The sequence below is a fragment of the Pristis pectinata genome, chromosome 14 (genome assembly GCF_009764475.1).
Source record: "Pristis pectinata isolate sPriPec2 chromosome 14, sPriPec2.1.pri, whole genome shotgun sequence".
Lineage (NCBI taxonomy): Eukaryota > Metazoa > Chordata > Chondrichthyes > Rhinopristiformes > Pristidae > Pristis > Pristis pectinata.
Window position 1 is genome coordinate 2,025,046 of NC_067418.1, and position 14,009 is coordinate 2,039,054.

The 14,009-nt window shown below is 42.5% G+C and overlaps 1 protein-coding gene across 4 annotated transcripts in view; it reads left to right on the forward strand.

Annotated features, from left to right (window-relative positions):
* The window catches only part of usp47 (ubiquitin specific peptidase 47), a 151,263-nt gene that overhangs the window by 72,108 nt on the left and 65,146 nt on the right, over window positions 1-14,009 (forward strand). For all 4 annotated transcript variants that reach the window (XM_052028850.1, XM_052028849.1, XM_052028846.1 and 1 more), the window contains exons 5-10: window positions 2,293-2,389; window positions 3,844-3,989; window positions 4,103-4,182; window positions 7,006-7,155; window positions 8,547-8,642; window positions 8,722-8,874. In XM_052028850.1, the coding sequence (XP_051884810.1) occupies window positions 2,293-2,389; window positions 3,844-3,989; window positions 4,103-4,182; window positions 7,006-7,155; window positions 8,547-8,642; window positions 8,722-8,874 (722 nt within the window). The remainder of the gene's footprint in view (window positions 1-2,292; window positions 2,390-3,843; window positions 3,990-4,102; window positions 4,183-7,005; window positions 7,156-8,546; window positions 8,643-8,721; window positions 8,875-14,009) is intronic.

Here is a 14,009-nt window from a genome sequence, read left to right on the forward strand (position 1 = left end):
GCACGTGGGCACCCACCTTTCAAATGTTTAAAATAAAAGTGTTGCCTTTCTACCAAAGTGAACGACTTCCCATTTTTCCATATTATATATTCCATGCGCCATCTCCTTGTCCATTTGCTTAGCCTGTCCAGATCTTTATGAAGCCTTTCTGCAACCTCTTCACAGCCCACTCTGCCACCCAGCTTAGTTTCATGAATGAACTTGGATAAATTACACTTGATCTACTCATCCAATTAATTGACTTTGATTGTGAACATCTGGGTCCCACTGGTCACAACCTCCCAACCCAGAAATGAACTCTTTATTCTTGCAGCATTGTCTGTTAACTAATCACCAGTCCAGACCAGTGTATTACTCCCAATACCATGCATGTTCTTTTAATTTACTAATCAGTGTGGCACCTATTAAAGTCCTTCTGAAAGTTCAAATATACATCAACTGATTTTCCCCTTACCTACTCTGCTATTTGCAGCCTTGAACAAAACGAATAATTTATCAAAGAGTCCCAAGTGGCACATTGCTTAAAACAGGACCTGTCAAGGAAATCTTCACTGCTTTAAAATTATTTAAATCCCATTTAAATATGACATGGTTGGCACCTGCCCCAGCTGTTAAAGGATGGTGCATCATGTGAATTTATAATTATTTTAGTCAAAGGTCCAAGCAGCTGACCTCTCCTTGCAGCAATGTGGCTATAAATAGTGCTGGTAAATGCTCCGCCACTGTACTGTATTTGTAAAGTGTGAGAGCATCATCTAGTGGTGGCAAGGGTTTTTACTTCATATGATTTAAATAAGATTACTTCTTCCCTGGGTACCAAACAACTCTGTTCAAAGTTATTAATGATATCTAGGTGATTGCAGCAAATGGAATCTAACCCCCCCCCCCCCACAGTCTTCTTTAATCTGCCACAACAGTTAAACAAGCACTCAACTGGTTCCATTCTTGCCTGAACTGTTAGATCTGATGTTCACTAAGCACCTATCCTTGGCCTCTTCCAATTTCTCATCTCAAAGTTGCCTGTCATCAATGTCAACTGAAAACACGGCATCTGTTCCCATGTGTGTGCATGCTGCAAGCATCAAGGGTTATTTTGTTATAACCTTTTGACCTCCATCCAGTTCTGGGGGAGCAGAAATTTACTTCATCTAAATATTGGGAAGAAATCTGTTCCCCTGCTACTGACTCCATCTTGTTTCTTGCAACAGGCTGAAAGAGAACCTCCAGTGCATGTTTAACCCCAAGTAGTTTCCACCTCCTATTCATCTCGTCACTAAGTTTGCTTGTTTTTACTTCCTCAATGCCGCCTGATCCCCACCACGTCTCCACCTACTTACTGTTGAAACCCTCAGCCACATCTTTATTTAATGCAGTTCCAGTCATCCACCCTCTGTTCTCTCTAAGCTTAAGGTGATCCTTGCCTTAATTCAAACTGTGTTGTGTTCACCCAACACTTGTGCGTGCTGCCTTATCCTGGCTTCCATTTAAGTAAAGATCATCTAGTTTTCAATCTCCCTGTGGCCCTACTCGCTCTCCTGGCCCCTTCTCTGGCACTCTCTTTGATGCTAAATGATTTTGCATGGTTATATATCTCAGAAATGACCCTCTGACAAAAGAGCAATTCTCCCAGAAGAGAGCAGGCTGTTTTGTGAGGATCTGCATGACATATTAGTGAAGAGGAAACTAAATCGTATCCAATCTGATACCTTTTGTTATTTATAATGCAAAATTACTTGTTTAAATTGGCCATATCTGATCGTTTGGAAAGATGGTGGAATGCTTTGAATAAAAATACTGGTCAAAGTCTTGCCACTTGAGTGCTCAAGGTTCACTAAGCAGTTTTCATTGGAATAGAGTTGCTGGCTGTTTTGAGATATTTTATTTCTAGGGTCGTAAATTTGTCCAAATTATAGGAAGTACCATTAAAGAATGTTTGAATATACAAATTAATATTTGCAAAGAAATAACAATTCCCAGTGAATAAAATCTTGCATTTTTATAGCACTTTTCACAATCATTGGATGATTAAGATTTTTTTGAGGCATAATCACAATTGTGTGTAGAAGGTATGGCGGTAAGTTTCCACAAGCAGTGATGTCACAATGACACACAATTGTGGTTCACTAAGAGAAAGCTTATTTCGCCCATGTTCATTGATGGAATTTTTGTGATGGGGCAGGCAGTAAATGCTTGGCTTACTGGTAATGCTGATGTCCCATCGATGAAGTAGAATATTTTCTTAAAGTTGTGAAATTGAAATTTCAAGTGTGACTGAATTTCTGATTCCTGCAGGATATGTGGGATTGGTGAATCAAGCTATGACCTGCTACCTGAACAGCTTGTTGCAGACGCTCTTCATGACTCCTGAGTTCAGGAATGCACTGTATAGGTAATGTCTAATTACTTAAGCATTTCAAAAAAGAAATATTATTAGACTGGTTGAAACATGAGAGTGTTATTTTGCTGAAAAATTAAAACCCCCGTTTGTAATTCAACCTTTGATCAACATTTGCTCTTGTACATTTTCTGGAATGGAGTCTAAGCTTTCATGATCCTAGACCCCTCATGCAGATGCTATGGAACCTCAGGAACGTCATGCAATATTGTTCAGTTCATCTCCACAGTGTTGGTTACAAGTACAGTATCAGTTGTGATTTGTCAGATTTGGGATTTATCCATTGAGTCAAGAACACATTCTTTAAAGCCTCCAGTTCTACAAAGTTCACACATGGTAATAAAACAGGGTTAATTTGGGCTCTGATGTGCCATGTTTATAGGTCTTGGGGAAATGTGTGGGAGCCATAGGTGCTCCACCATCTGCAGTCTGGATATTCTGCTTTTAACTTGAGCATATATGTCTGGGAGAGCAGGGATACGAAGAAAACCAATCTGGGAGAGAAACATTTCTCTTTCTGTTTTTATTCTCCTATCTGTTGAGGATAAGTGTGAGATTATAATATTGCAAGCTGAGATGGCAGCTCTGGGGAAAGTACTGGTTTGAATCCAAAGGTGACCATCCTGACCAGAGTCCGAGAGCAATACAGCATGGATACAGGCCCTTCGGCCCAACCAGTCCATGCCGACCACGGTACCCACCCAGCTCATCTTAATTTCCTGCATTCAGCCCATATCCCTCCAAGCCCCGCCCTCCATGTACCTATCCAAGTTCTTCTTAAATTATACTGTTGTACCTGCCTCACCCACTTCCTCTGGCAGCTCTGGGTGAAAAAGTTGCCCTTCCGGTCCCTTTTAAATCTTTCTCCTCTTACCCTAGACCTATGCCCCCTAGTTTTGGACTCCCCTACCCTGGGGAAAGGACTTACCGTTCACCTTATCTATGCCTCTCATAATTTTAAACATTACTATAAGGTTGCCCCTCATTCTCCTACGTTCCAAGGAATAAAGATCCAGCCTGTCCAACCTCTCCCTATAACTCAGGCCCTCTGGTCCTGGCAACATCCTCGTAAATCTTCTCTGCACTCTTCCATTGTAACCACATCTTTCCTCTAACAGGGTGAACAAAACTGCACACAGTACTCTAAGCGTGGCCTCATCAATGACTGTGTTGTAAAATTGCACTGATTTTTTATCAATGAATTGGTTAGGATAAAATATATTATTGTTTGCATTTATATTTAGTCAATAATCCAGTCATGTTACAACCTAGGATTATATATTCTGTAAATAACCCTATTGGGAGCTCCTTGGCCACCGTCTCATAAACTGTCAGCCTCTGAGCTCTGAATCTTCTGACCTAATGATTTTTAAAGGTTGTTAGGCAATAATTTCCAGGAGCTGGTATATTCCAACTGGTTCCTTGGGCTCATGTGGATGTTTTCACAGGTGGGAGTTTGAAGAATGTGAGGAAGATCCAGTTACCAGCATTCCCTACCAACTCCAAAGGCTCTTTGTCTTGTTGCAAACAAGTAGAAAAAGAGCAGTGGAAACAACAGACGTGACACGGAGCTTTGGTTGGGATAGCAGTGAAGGTGAGCAGTGCGTGGTGAGCAGTATAGGGGAACATATTCCCAATGTTGTTGTAATTGATTTTCTCTTGATGTGCTTTATCAAGGCCTAACTATGCTCATGTTCCTCTTGCTAGCCTGGCAACAACATGATGTTCAGGAACTCTGCAGAGTCATGTTTGATGCACTCGAGCAAAAATGGAAGCAAACTGAACAGGTAACTAATATTGTAGGTGTCCTTGCAAAGTCATAGTCATACAACACGGAAACAGGCCCTTCAGCCCAACTGGTCCATGCCAACCAAGATTCCCATCCAAACTAGTCCCATTTGCCCATGTTTGGCCCACATCCCTCTAAATCTTTCCTGTCTATGTACCTTTTAAATGTTTTTAATGTACCTGCCTCAACCCCTTCTTCTGGCAGCTTGTTCCATATATTGATTACCCTCTGTGTGGAAAAAGTTGCCCCTCAGATTCCTATTAAATCTTTCCCCTCTCACCTTAAACCTAATTCCTCTAGTTCTTGATTTCCCCAATCCTGGGGAAAAGACTGCACATTGACCCTATCTATGCATGATTTTATGCACCTGTAAGATCACCCCTCATTATCCTACACTCTAATGGGGGGGAAAGTCTCAACCTACATCCATAATGCAGTCCCTCAAGTCCTGAAAACGTTCTCGTAAATCTCCTCTGCACTCTTTCCAGCTTATGGCATATTTCCTATAGCAGGCTGACCAAAACTGAATACAGTATTCCACATGAGACCTCACCAGTGTCTTGTACAACTGCAACGTAATATTCCAGCTTCTATACTCAATGCCCTGACCGATGAAGGCCAGCATGCCAAAAGCTGCCTTCACCAGCTAAGCTGAAAAGGATATACCCCTCCTGTCTTTTGTCAGATACCAATTCTCTATTGATCTTAATATGTTGCATTTAATACCTGAACCCTTATCTTGTACAGGAAACAATTATGTGGCGTTTGGAAATTTAAATGTACTGCATTGATTGCTTCCCCCCTCCCCCATGTCCATGCTAGTTACTGAAAAAAAATTAATACATTTTCCACATTTTCCTTTTCATAAAAACATATTGACTGTTTAATTGTATTATAACATTTGTGTCTGGTTAATATTCCCTTAGCAAGAAATCCAGTTTTTTTTCTTTCCTCAGTAGCTGCCTAAACCAGCTACAAAATAACACCTTCCTCCCTATTTCCTCCCTCCCACCCCAACCCGTGCCCTTCAGTTTAATTTTGCCTAGGTTCCATTATGCTTAACCACAATACTGTGTTCATTTCTTTTCCTCCCTGTAGTTCTTGCTCTCACCCACACAGGCTGCAAAAACCTTATGCCCTTTGGATAAGTGTCTGTGTTCTCAACACTACCTTCCAGGTTTCTAGGCCTGCCTATCTGATGGTCAGGTTAATACCTAACCTAAGGGGTGTAGCTGCTCTCTGGATTAAAGTATCCAGTTAATTGGCTTCCTACCGCCATCACTCTGGCCCACTCCAAAGTATTGTGTGTCTACCACACAAACATTAGCCCAGCAGTCCTGGGCCAAAGCTCCTTGAGATGTAGATGCTTACTACAGATGTGAATGTTGAGGGTCTTACAGATCTTACAGCTGTCCTGCGATCAACATCTATTCTTTCTGTGTTTACACAAATTTGTTTACATTTTCATTCACCTAGTATGTAGTTTATTTTCTGACCAATTACTAAAAAGCCTATTCTACTTTTAGCCTTCTATAAACTTTAAATATAACACAGTACGTTATGCAAAGCACTAGATGTTTAAATATTTCCTACCCTGAAGCTAGCACAACACCTCACTTGGCGATATGAAGCACTACCTTTATTCTCCCTACTCACCAAAGTCGCAATGCTAACGAGGAACTCCAGTGCCTGGAGTCCTGCTCCAAGCCCAACGTCACCTTGCTGGAGGTCACAGTCGTGGAATTCCCAACCCAATGGCACTGTGGGAGCACCTGCATCCAAACTGCAGCAACCTGAGGTGGCTCAAGTAATGGACAATAAATCTTGTCTTTGCCAGTGATGACCACAACCCATAGAAGAGAATAGGAAGGCTGTCGAGGCTTTAGAGAGGGTGCAGAGGAGGTTTGCGAGGATGCTGCCTGGATTAGAGGGCATGTGCTATCAGGAGAGGCTGGACAAACTTGTGCTCTTTTGTCCGGAGCGACGGAGGCTGAGGGGTGATCTGTTGGAAGTGTATAAAATTATGAGGGGCATAGATAGGGTGGACAAGCAATATCTTTTTCCCATTATTGAGCGATCCAATACCAGAGGACATGCGGGCTCACTCTTAAGTTTTAAGAATAAATCGGATAGATACATGGATGGGAGAGGTCTGGAGGCTTATGGACTGGGTGCAGGTCAATGGGACTAGCGGAATAAAGTTTCGGCACAGACTAGAAGGGCTGAATGGCCTGTTTTCTGTGCTGTAGTGTTCTATGGTTCTATTTAAGGTGAGAGGGGGTAGGTTCAGAACAGATGTGAGGGGTACGTTTTTTACTGAGAGAGTGGTGGATGCCTGGAATGTGTTGCCTGATAGGGTGGTGGAGGCAAATTCATTGGGGGCTTTTAAGAGGGGCTTGGATGGGCACATGAGAGGAAAATGGAGGGATATGGGTATTCTGTAGGTAGGAGGGAATAGCTATGTCGGCACAACATTGTGGGCCGAAGGGCCTTTCTTTGCTTTACTGTTCTATGTTCTGTTTAAGAGTCAAGGAAGCAGAAGTTTGGCAAAGTTAATTTAATGGGTGCTGTTTTGTAGATTTCCTCATTGCATTTTATTTTCAACTTCTGCCTTCATTTGTTGCCATTGGGTCATAGCTGCTGACTGTCCTGCAGCAACTTGTCATCTTAAGACCAAAATCTGATGTGAGCACTGAGTGCTGGGTCCAAGGGAAGAGGTGTTATTTGCATCTTTGTGCTGTAATGTGATGTGGTAGAATTTAGTCATACTGTAGCAGTGCTTCATTGTTCATTCCAAGGAATCTTTTACCTACTGTTTCAGGCTGACCTCATTAACCAGCTGTACCAAGGAAAATTGAAGGATTATGTCAAGTGTCTAGAGTGCGGCTACGAGAGCTGGAGAATTGATACATACCTCGATATCCCACTGGTGATCAGACCATATGGTTCCAGTCTGGCGTTTAACAGTGTGGTAGGTGCTAATCACTAAATAAGGTTATGCAATGCAGATGGACAGTGGAGATTCATTGGATTTATATGATACAAATTGGTCCACAAGGGTAACCAGTGAAATAATTTCTGTTACTTATGACACAGAAGGAGGTCATTAAACTAATTGTCCATGATGGTTTCCAGCACAGCAGTGGCATCATTTTCCCCCTCTCCTTATTTCTCTGCAGTCCTACAAATTATTCTCTCTTTCATGCCCTTCAACTCTGATTTTTTTTTTGTTTGCCACTTAGCTACACCAGAGAGCAATTTACAATTTGGGGTGTGTGAGGAAACCAGAGCAGCCTGCAGAAACCCATGAGATCACAGAGAACTCTGCACAAATACCACCCAATGTCAGATTGGGTCCCAGGAACTGTGAGGGAGCAGTGCTAACTGCTGTGCTACCTGTTCAACCCTGATACTTCTAGCCCTTGCTCTTAATATATTGACAACGGTCAAGTGCAGACACATGACAAGATGCTGCACAGCAGGGGGTTAAAGATGTGATTTGCTTTGGGGATATTAGTTGAGGGATAAATGTTAGCTGGATGTTAGTTGAACTCTCCTCTTCAAATAATACCCTGTCCAAGGCAAAAGGTATCATTCGCACCTTCGTGCTATAATTTGCTGTGGTAAAATTAGTCAAGTTGCTGAACTTGCCTGACGGGTCCTTGTGTCCAAGAAAAGCCATTTGAAAGAATACAGCTGTTACTACAGTACAGCACCATAGCGACTGCAGTGGGACTAGAACCATTGTTTAATTATACAGTTGCCAGCTGAGCTGACGTTTTTGTAATCAGTAGGTCACTTAAAGCACGCTGAGAGATTCAGCAGTTATCCTGCCAAGAATGGAAACTTGAGCACTATATGTAAACCTTTCACTTCTCGTGGTACTGTTGATTGATCTAATTGAACAATTAGACACATGGAGCAAACCTCTGCTTCATCCAATGTGTTCCTGACAATTATGATTGCTGTGTGTCATTGTATCTACACTCCCCATCTCAACCAAAACCAGGTGGTCAAAACTGATCCAGGATGTCCCTAGCCCTGAAATGCATACCTTTTGTGTGTGTTGATGTCTGCCCTTGTCAGAAAAGTCCATGAATCAGAGTCTACCGCATGGGATGGCAGCCTGTTCTATTGCCAGGAATAGACCAGGCTCTGGCATCCAAACTCCCAATGAATTTGAATGACTCAAAATTGGGCTGACTCCTTCTGAATCATATCATTGAAACAAGCTGTGTACACAATCTTTTCCCTTCAACGTCCTGCAAATCTAAAATTGTTGTTGAAGGAATGAGTGATTGGAATACAGTTAGCTGTTGGTGTGCTGATGTGTTTTTTTTTTTGCCTGTTCTCTTATTCCAGGAAGAAGCTTTGCAAGCATTTGTCCAGCCTGAGACTCTGGATGGCCCCAACCAATACTTCTGTGAACGCTGCAAGAAAAAATGTGATGCCCGCAAGGTAAATTGCTTCTGGCGATGAAAATTTGTCAGTGCATTTAGAATTACAAAATCTGATTTGTGGTCTTGTTTCCTTGCAGGGACTGAAGTTCCTTCATTTCCCATACCTGCTGACTCTGCAGCTGAAGCGGTTTGATTTTGACTACACCACAATGCACAGGATAAAGCTGAATGATCGGATGACGTTTCCAGCCGAGCTGGACATGAGTCCTTTCATTGATGTGGAAGAGGAAGTAAGTTAAACACTGTTTAAGATCCACTTATTAGATACAACAGAACGGTTTTCTGAGTTCCTGATTCAGCTGCCAGTTGCAAAAGTGGCAGGAAAGTTAGATGAAAGCAGTAAAGGTGCACAGGGTTTACATTTATTTAACATTTTATCAAAGTCTTGTGATATCTGAGGGCAGTTGATGTAGTTTTGAAGTGCAGTCTGGTATTGTTGGAATGCAATAGTCGGCTTCTACAGAGCAAGTTCACACAAACAATGATATTTCACTGGATGTTGGATGAGTAACAGAACTTGTAGAAGATGGGCATATTTAGAGCTCCCCAATCTTGTGAGCATTCAGGCCATTAAACGAGAGCTGTGTTGATGCTGCATGTGGTGTCGTCCTTTTATCCAGGTGAAGGCTTTGAAGAAAGGATGATGCAGTGGTGCAAGTAATAGAGCTGCTGCCTCACTGCTCCAGTGACCCAGGTTCAATCCTGATAGGTGCTGTCTGTGTGTAGTTCGCATGTTCTCCCTGTGACCTCCTGGCTGCTCTGGTTCCACCCACCGCCTTCCCCCTCCCCCACACATCCCAAAGATCTGAGAGTTGGTAGGTTAATTATCTGCTATAACTTGTCCCTTGTGCAGATGATTGGTAGAACCTGGAAGGTGTTGAAGGGAATGTGATGGGGATAAAATAGGTTAGGGAAGATTAGTGCAACACTGGCGCTTGATAGTCAGCGCTCTGTTCTGTATACCTCTGTCTTTATAAAACCACCACAGATGATATTTTTTGCATATATCAGGAACTGAGATAACAACAAACAGGTGGCTTCATGAAAATTATGGTGATTGTTAACAAAAATTTTTGGAGGACTTAAGCTAAATTGAGTTTGTGAATAGATGTAATGTGGTGGATCTTGGATATGTTCTTTATTGGAGAGACTTGCCAGTAAATGTTAGCTCTGAAGCAAACGGTGTAGATTAATTTTACAAAATGCTAGATCAGCATAGAGAAAGGAATAGAAAGTAAATCAAAACATTGCAGATGTTGGAAATCTGAAACAAAAATAAACTGCTGGAAACCTTCAGCAGGTCGGGCAGAATCTGTGGAAAGAGGAATACAGTTATTGTTTCAGGCTGAAGAAAGGTCTTTAATCTGAAACAGTAACTCTGTCTCTTTTTCCACAGATGTTTCCTGACCTGAGTGTTTCCAGTATATTCTGTAATGAATAGAAAGAGTTGTTGATAGGGTGAGACAGAGTGACGAGAGGAGACCCAGAGCATTAGCACCAATGTAGATTTGTGGGTTGATTTTTCTCAGTTCTATATAACATATGCGTAACAAGTATTATCCCTTTTTCTGGTACATAGCTGGAAATTTGCAAGTTCCCCGCAGTCTCCAAGCTTCCCATGCCCAACTTGGGCTGACCTTTGTGGTTCTGACCAGTTCCAACAATTACACTTCCCTGTAGAGATTAGTTAAGTAACAGGTGGAGTAAAGAGGCCCGCCCTCACTAAATACAAAGTGCTGCAGGTGCTGAAACACTCAGCAGGTCAGAAAACTTCTCGAGAAGAGAAAGGGTTAATGCTTCAGAGTGATGTCCTTTGATCAGAATTGTTGCTCCAAAATGTTAGCTCTGTTTCCCTCTACGCTGGTGCATGCTGCCTGTCGGTTGCTTCTTCATTCCTTCTATTACCGCTGCTTCAGTGTTGTAGCAATTGGCTAGATTGTGAATAATAGAATGCAGTAGCTTCAGATCAGCTGCCTCTTTTGCCTTCTGGCAGCTGTGACAAATATTGACAGCAGAGGTGGTTATTTGATTTTTTTTTGCCTGAGGGCTTGGTTTAATTCAACAGTGCATTTGTTGAGAAAATAACTAAAAAGAGAGATGAGCTGGCCCAGTTAAATTGGAATCAAAACTTGCCATTGAATAATGGGAGGCTTTAAAGTGTGTTTCGGCTACAGTCTAGGTAACTTCCATGTAAAGAAATGGAGGGGAAATTAAAGATCTCCATGAAGAGCAATAGTGAAAAGTTTCTTTTCTGGACTGGAGGGAAGTTTATTGTGGAGTGTCCCAGAGGTTAGTATTAGGACCACTTTTTTTTTCTTAAGATGCATTAATGATTTGGCGTGAATGTACAGAGCACAATTTCCTAATTCACAATGACAAAAAAATTGAAACTTTAGTAAACTTGAGGATAGTAATCATAGAATCATAGAACAGTACAGCGCAATACAGGCCCTTCGGCCCACAATGTTGTGCTGACCTCTAAACCTCTCCTAAGACTATCTAACCCCTTCCTCCCACATATTCCTCTATTTTAAATTCCTCCATATGCTTATCTAGCAAGCTCTTGAATTTAACCAATGTATCAGCCTCCACCACCACCCCAGGCAGCGCATTCCATGCCCCAACCACTCTCTGGGTAAAAAACCTTCCTCTGATATCTCCCTTGAACTTCCATTACTTTAAAGCCATGCCCTCTTGTATTGAGCATTGGTGCCCTGGGAAAGAGGCGCTGGCTGTCCTCTCTATCTATTCCTCTTAATATTTTGTACACCTCTATCGTGTCTCCTCTCATCGTTCTCCTCTCCAAAGAGTAAAGCGTAGCTCCCTTAGTCTCTCCTCATAATGCATACTCTCTAAACCAGACAGCATCCTGGTAAATCTCCTCTGCACCTTTTCTAATGCTTCCACATCCTTCCTATAATGAGGTGACCAGAACTGAACACAGTACTCCAAGTGTGGTCTAACCAGAGTTTTGTAGAGCCGCATCATTACCTCACGGCTCTTAAACTCGATCCTGACATCCCATAAGCTTTCTTAACTACCCTATCCACCTGTGTGGCAACTTTCAGTGATCTGTAGATATGGACCCCCAGATCCCTCTGCTCCTCCACACTACCCAGAATCCTGCCATTAGCCTTGTACTCTGCCTTGTAGTTTGTCCTTCCAAAGTGTACCACCTCACACTTCTCTGGATTGAACTCCATCTGCCACTTCTCAGCCCAGCTCTGCATCCTGTCAATGTCCCTCTGCAGTCTTCAACAATCCTCCACACTATCCACACCACCAACCTTTGTGTCGTCTGCAAACTTGCCAACCCACCCTTCCACCCCCCTCATCCGTCATTAATAAATATCATGAAAAGCAGAGGTCCCAGGACCGATCCTTGTGGGACACCACTAGTCACAGCCCTCCAATCTGAATGCACCCCCTCCACCACAACCCTCTGCTTTCTACAGGCAAGCCAATTCTTGAATAATAGACTTGAAGAAGATATAGACAGTGGTGGAGTGGGAAGATAGGTGGCAGATGACTGCTGAGAATCATGGTGCCTTTTGGTGGGAAGAATGAGGTAGTATAAACCAGAGGAGCAAGAGCAGCGGGCAGTGTAGGTGGAGGAATGGTTACAAAGAAACAGCCCCATGAATAGCCATAGAAAACAAGAGTAAGGAAGTCATGATGAACCATTACAGGTGGAGCGTCGTGTCCACTTCTGGGTACTGGACTTCAGGAAAGCTTTGGAGAGGATTTGCCAATGATTCCAGGGATGCAGGCTTCAGTTATGTGACAGGCTAGAGAATCTGTGCTGCTTATCCTTGGAACTGGGGGAGATTGCAAGATTTAAGAGAGGTATTTAAGAACACAAATGACGTAGGCAGAGGAGTGCAGAAGTAGGGGGTGGAGAATGGAAGTGATTGGCAAAAGATCCAAAAGTGACACATGGAAAACTTAAAACAACATGTGGTAGCGCCAGGAATGTACAGCTGCGGTAGTGGTGGAGAGATTGTCAGTTGCAATATGTAAAAGGTTGCTGGTTAAGTAGCAGAAGCAGGGAAGTAGATTAGCCAGAACCACCTCACATAGTGCTGACTTGTTGGAGCAAACAGTTTGTCTTGAAGTAAACATTGGGATTCTGTATCCAGGTAGTGGATTCTTGAGCCAAGAATCCTCAGTAAACAGAATGGAGAAGTTGTGGATGTTTATGACCGAATTAATCACACACGTTCAGCCAACAATAGTTAGGCAAATTGGAGGTTTGATCTAGTGTTCAATCAATTCATTATTTTTTAAACATACCATATCTTGCGAATCAGTGTTTTTTGCAGCCTGCTTAAATACATCACTGGATTTTAGTGCACCCTGTCCTCTCCAGGATGTGGGTGCCATTTGAATTTGTTTATTGGTTGCTTCTGGTTATCCTGACAATTGAATAGCATTTTAGTCACAAAATGAAAGCCTGAAGATGCTGTTGGAAGCAAATTCAAAGCAACTTTTAAAGGAAATGGATGCATTCCTGACACCAGGGACTGTGTGCACAGAAGCAGACCAGCTGAATAGTTCCTCAGAACCAAGGTTTTATTAGCCATGAAGAGTGGGACGGAGCTGTGTGTGGCTCAGGATGGCAGTAAATCGGTAGGTGCCTCTGTACAGCCAGCATAGTCAAAGACCCCACCCACCCGGACATTCTCTCTTCTCCCCCCTCCCATCGGGCAGAAGATACAAAAGCCTGAAAGCACGTACCACCAAGCTCGAGAACAGCTTCTATCCCGCTGTTATAAGACTATTGAATGGTTTTCTAGTACGATAAGATGGACTCTTGACCTCATCATCTACCTCGTTATGGCCCTGTACCTTTATTGTCTGCCTGCACTGCACTTTCTCTGTAACACTTAATTCTGCATTCTGTTATTATTTTCCCTTGTACTACCTTGATGTGCTGATGTGATGAAATGATCTGTATGGATGGCAGGCAAAACAGTGTTTCACTGTACCTCGGTACATGTGACGTAATAAACCAATTTACCAGCTCTTGCCACCAGCTTACAATGAAATGAATTTATTGAACAAAACAAATGGATGCTGGAAGCCTGAAATAAAAGCAGAAAGTGCTAGAATACTTGGCTAGCATCTGCTTCGAACTTTTTACCATCATTTTCTGTTTTCTTTTCAGATTTAGTGAATTCAATCCCCACAATATGACACACTCGGTTTTTTGATGAGCATCATGACTACTGCAGTATTGCCCCTCTTGGGATAACACGTTACTTAGGCATAACAATACAATGCCTTTGCTCCACCTAAATCACTTCGCTTGGATGCACAATGTGTCTTTGTTTGGTGATGAATGCAAAAGAGCTTCCCAAGGCAC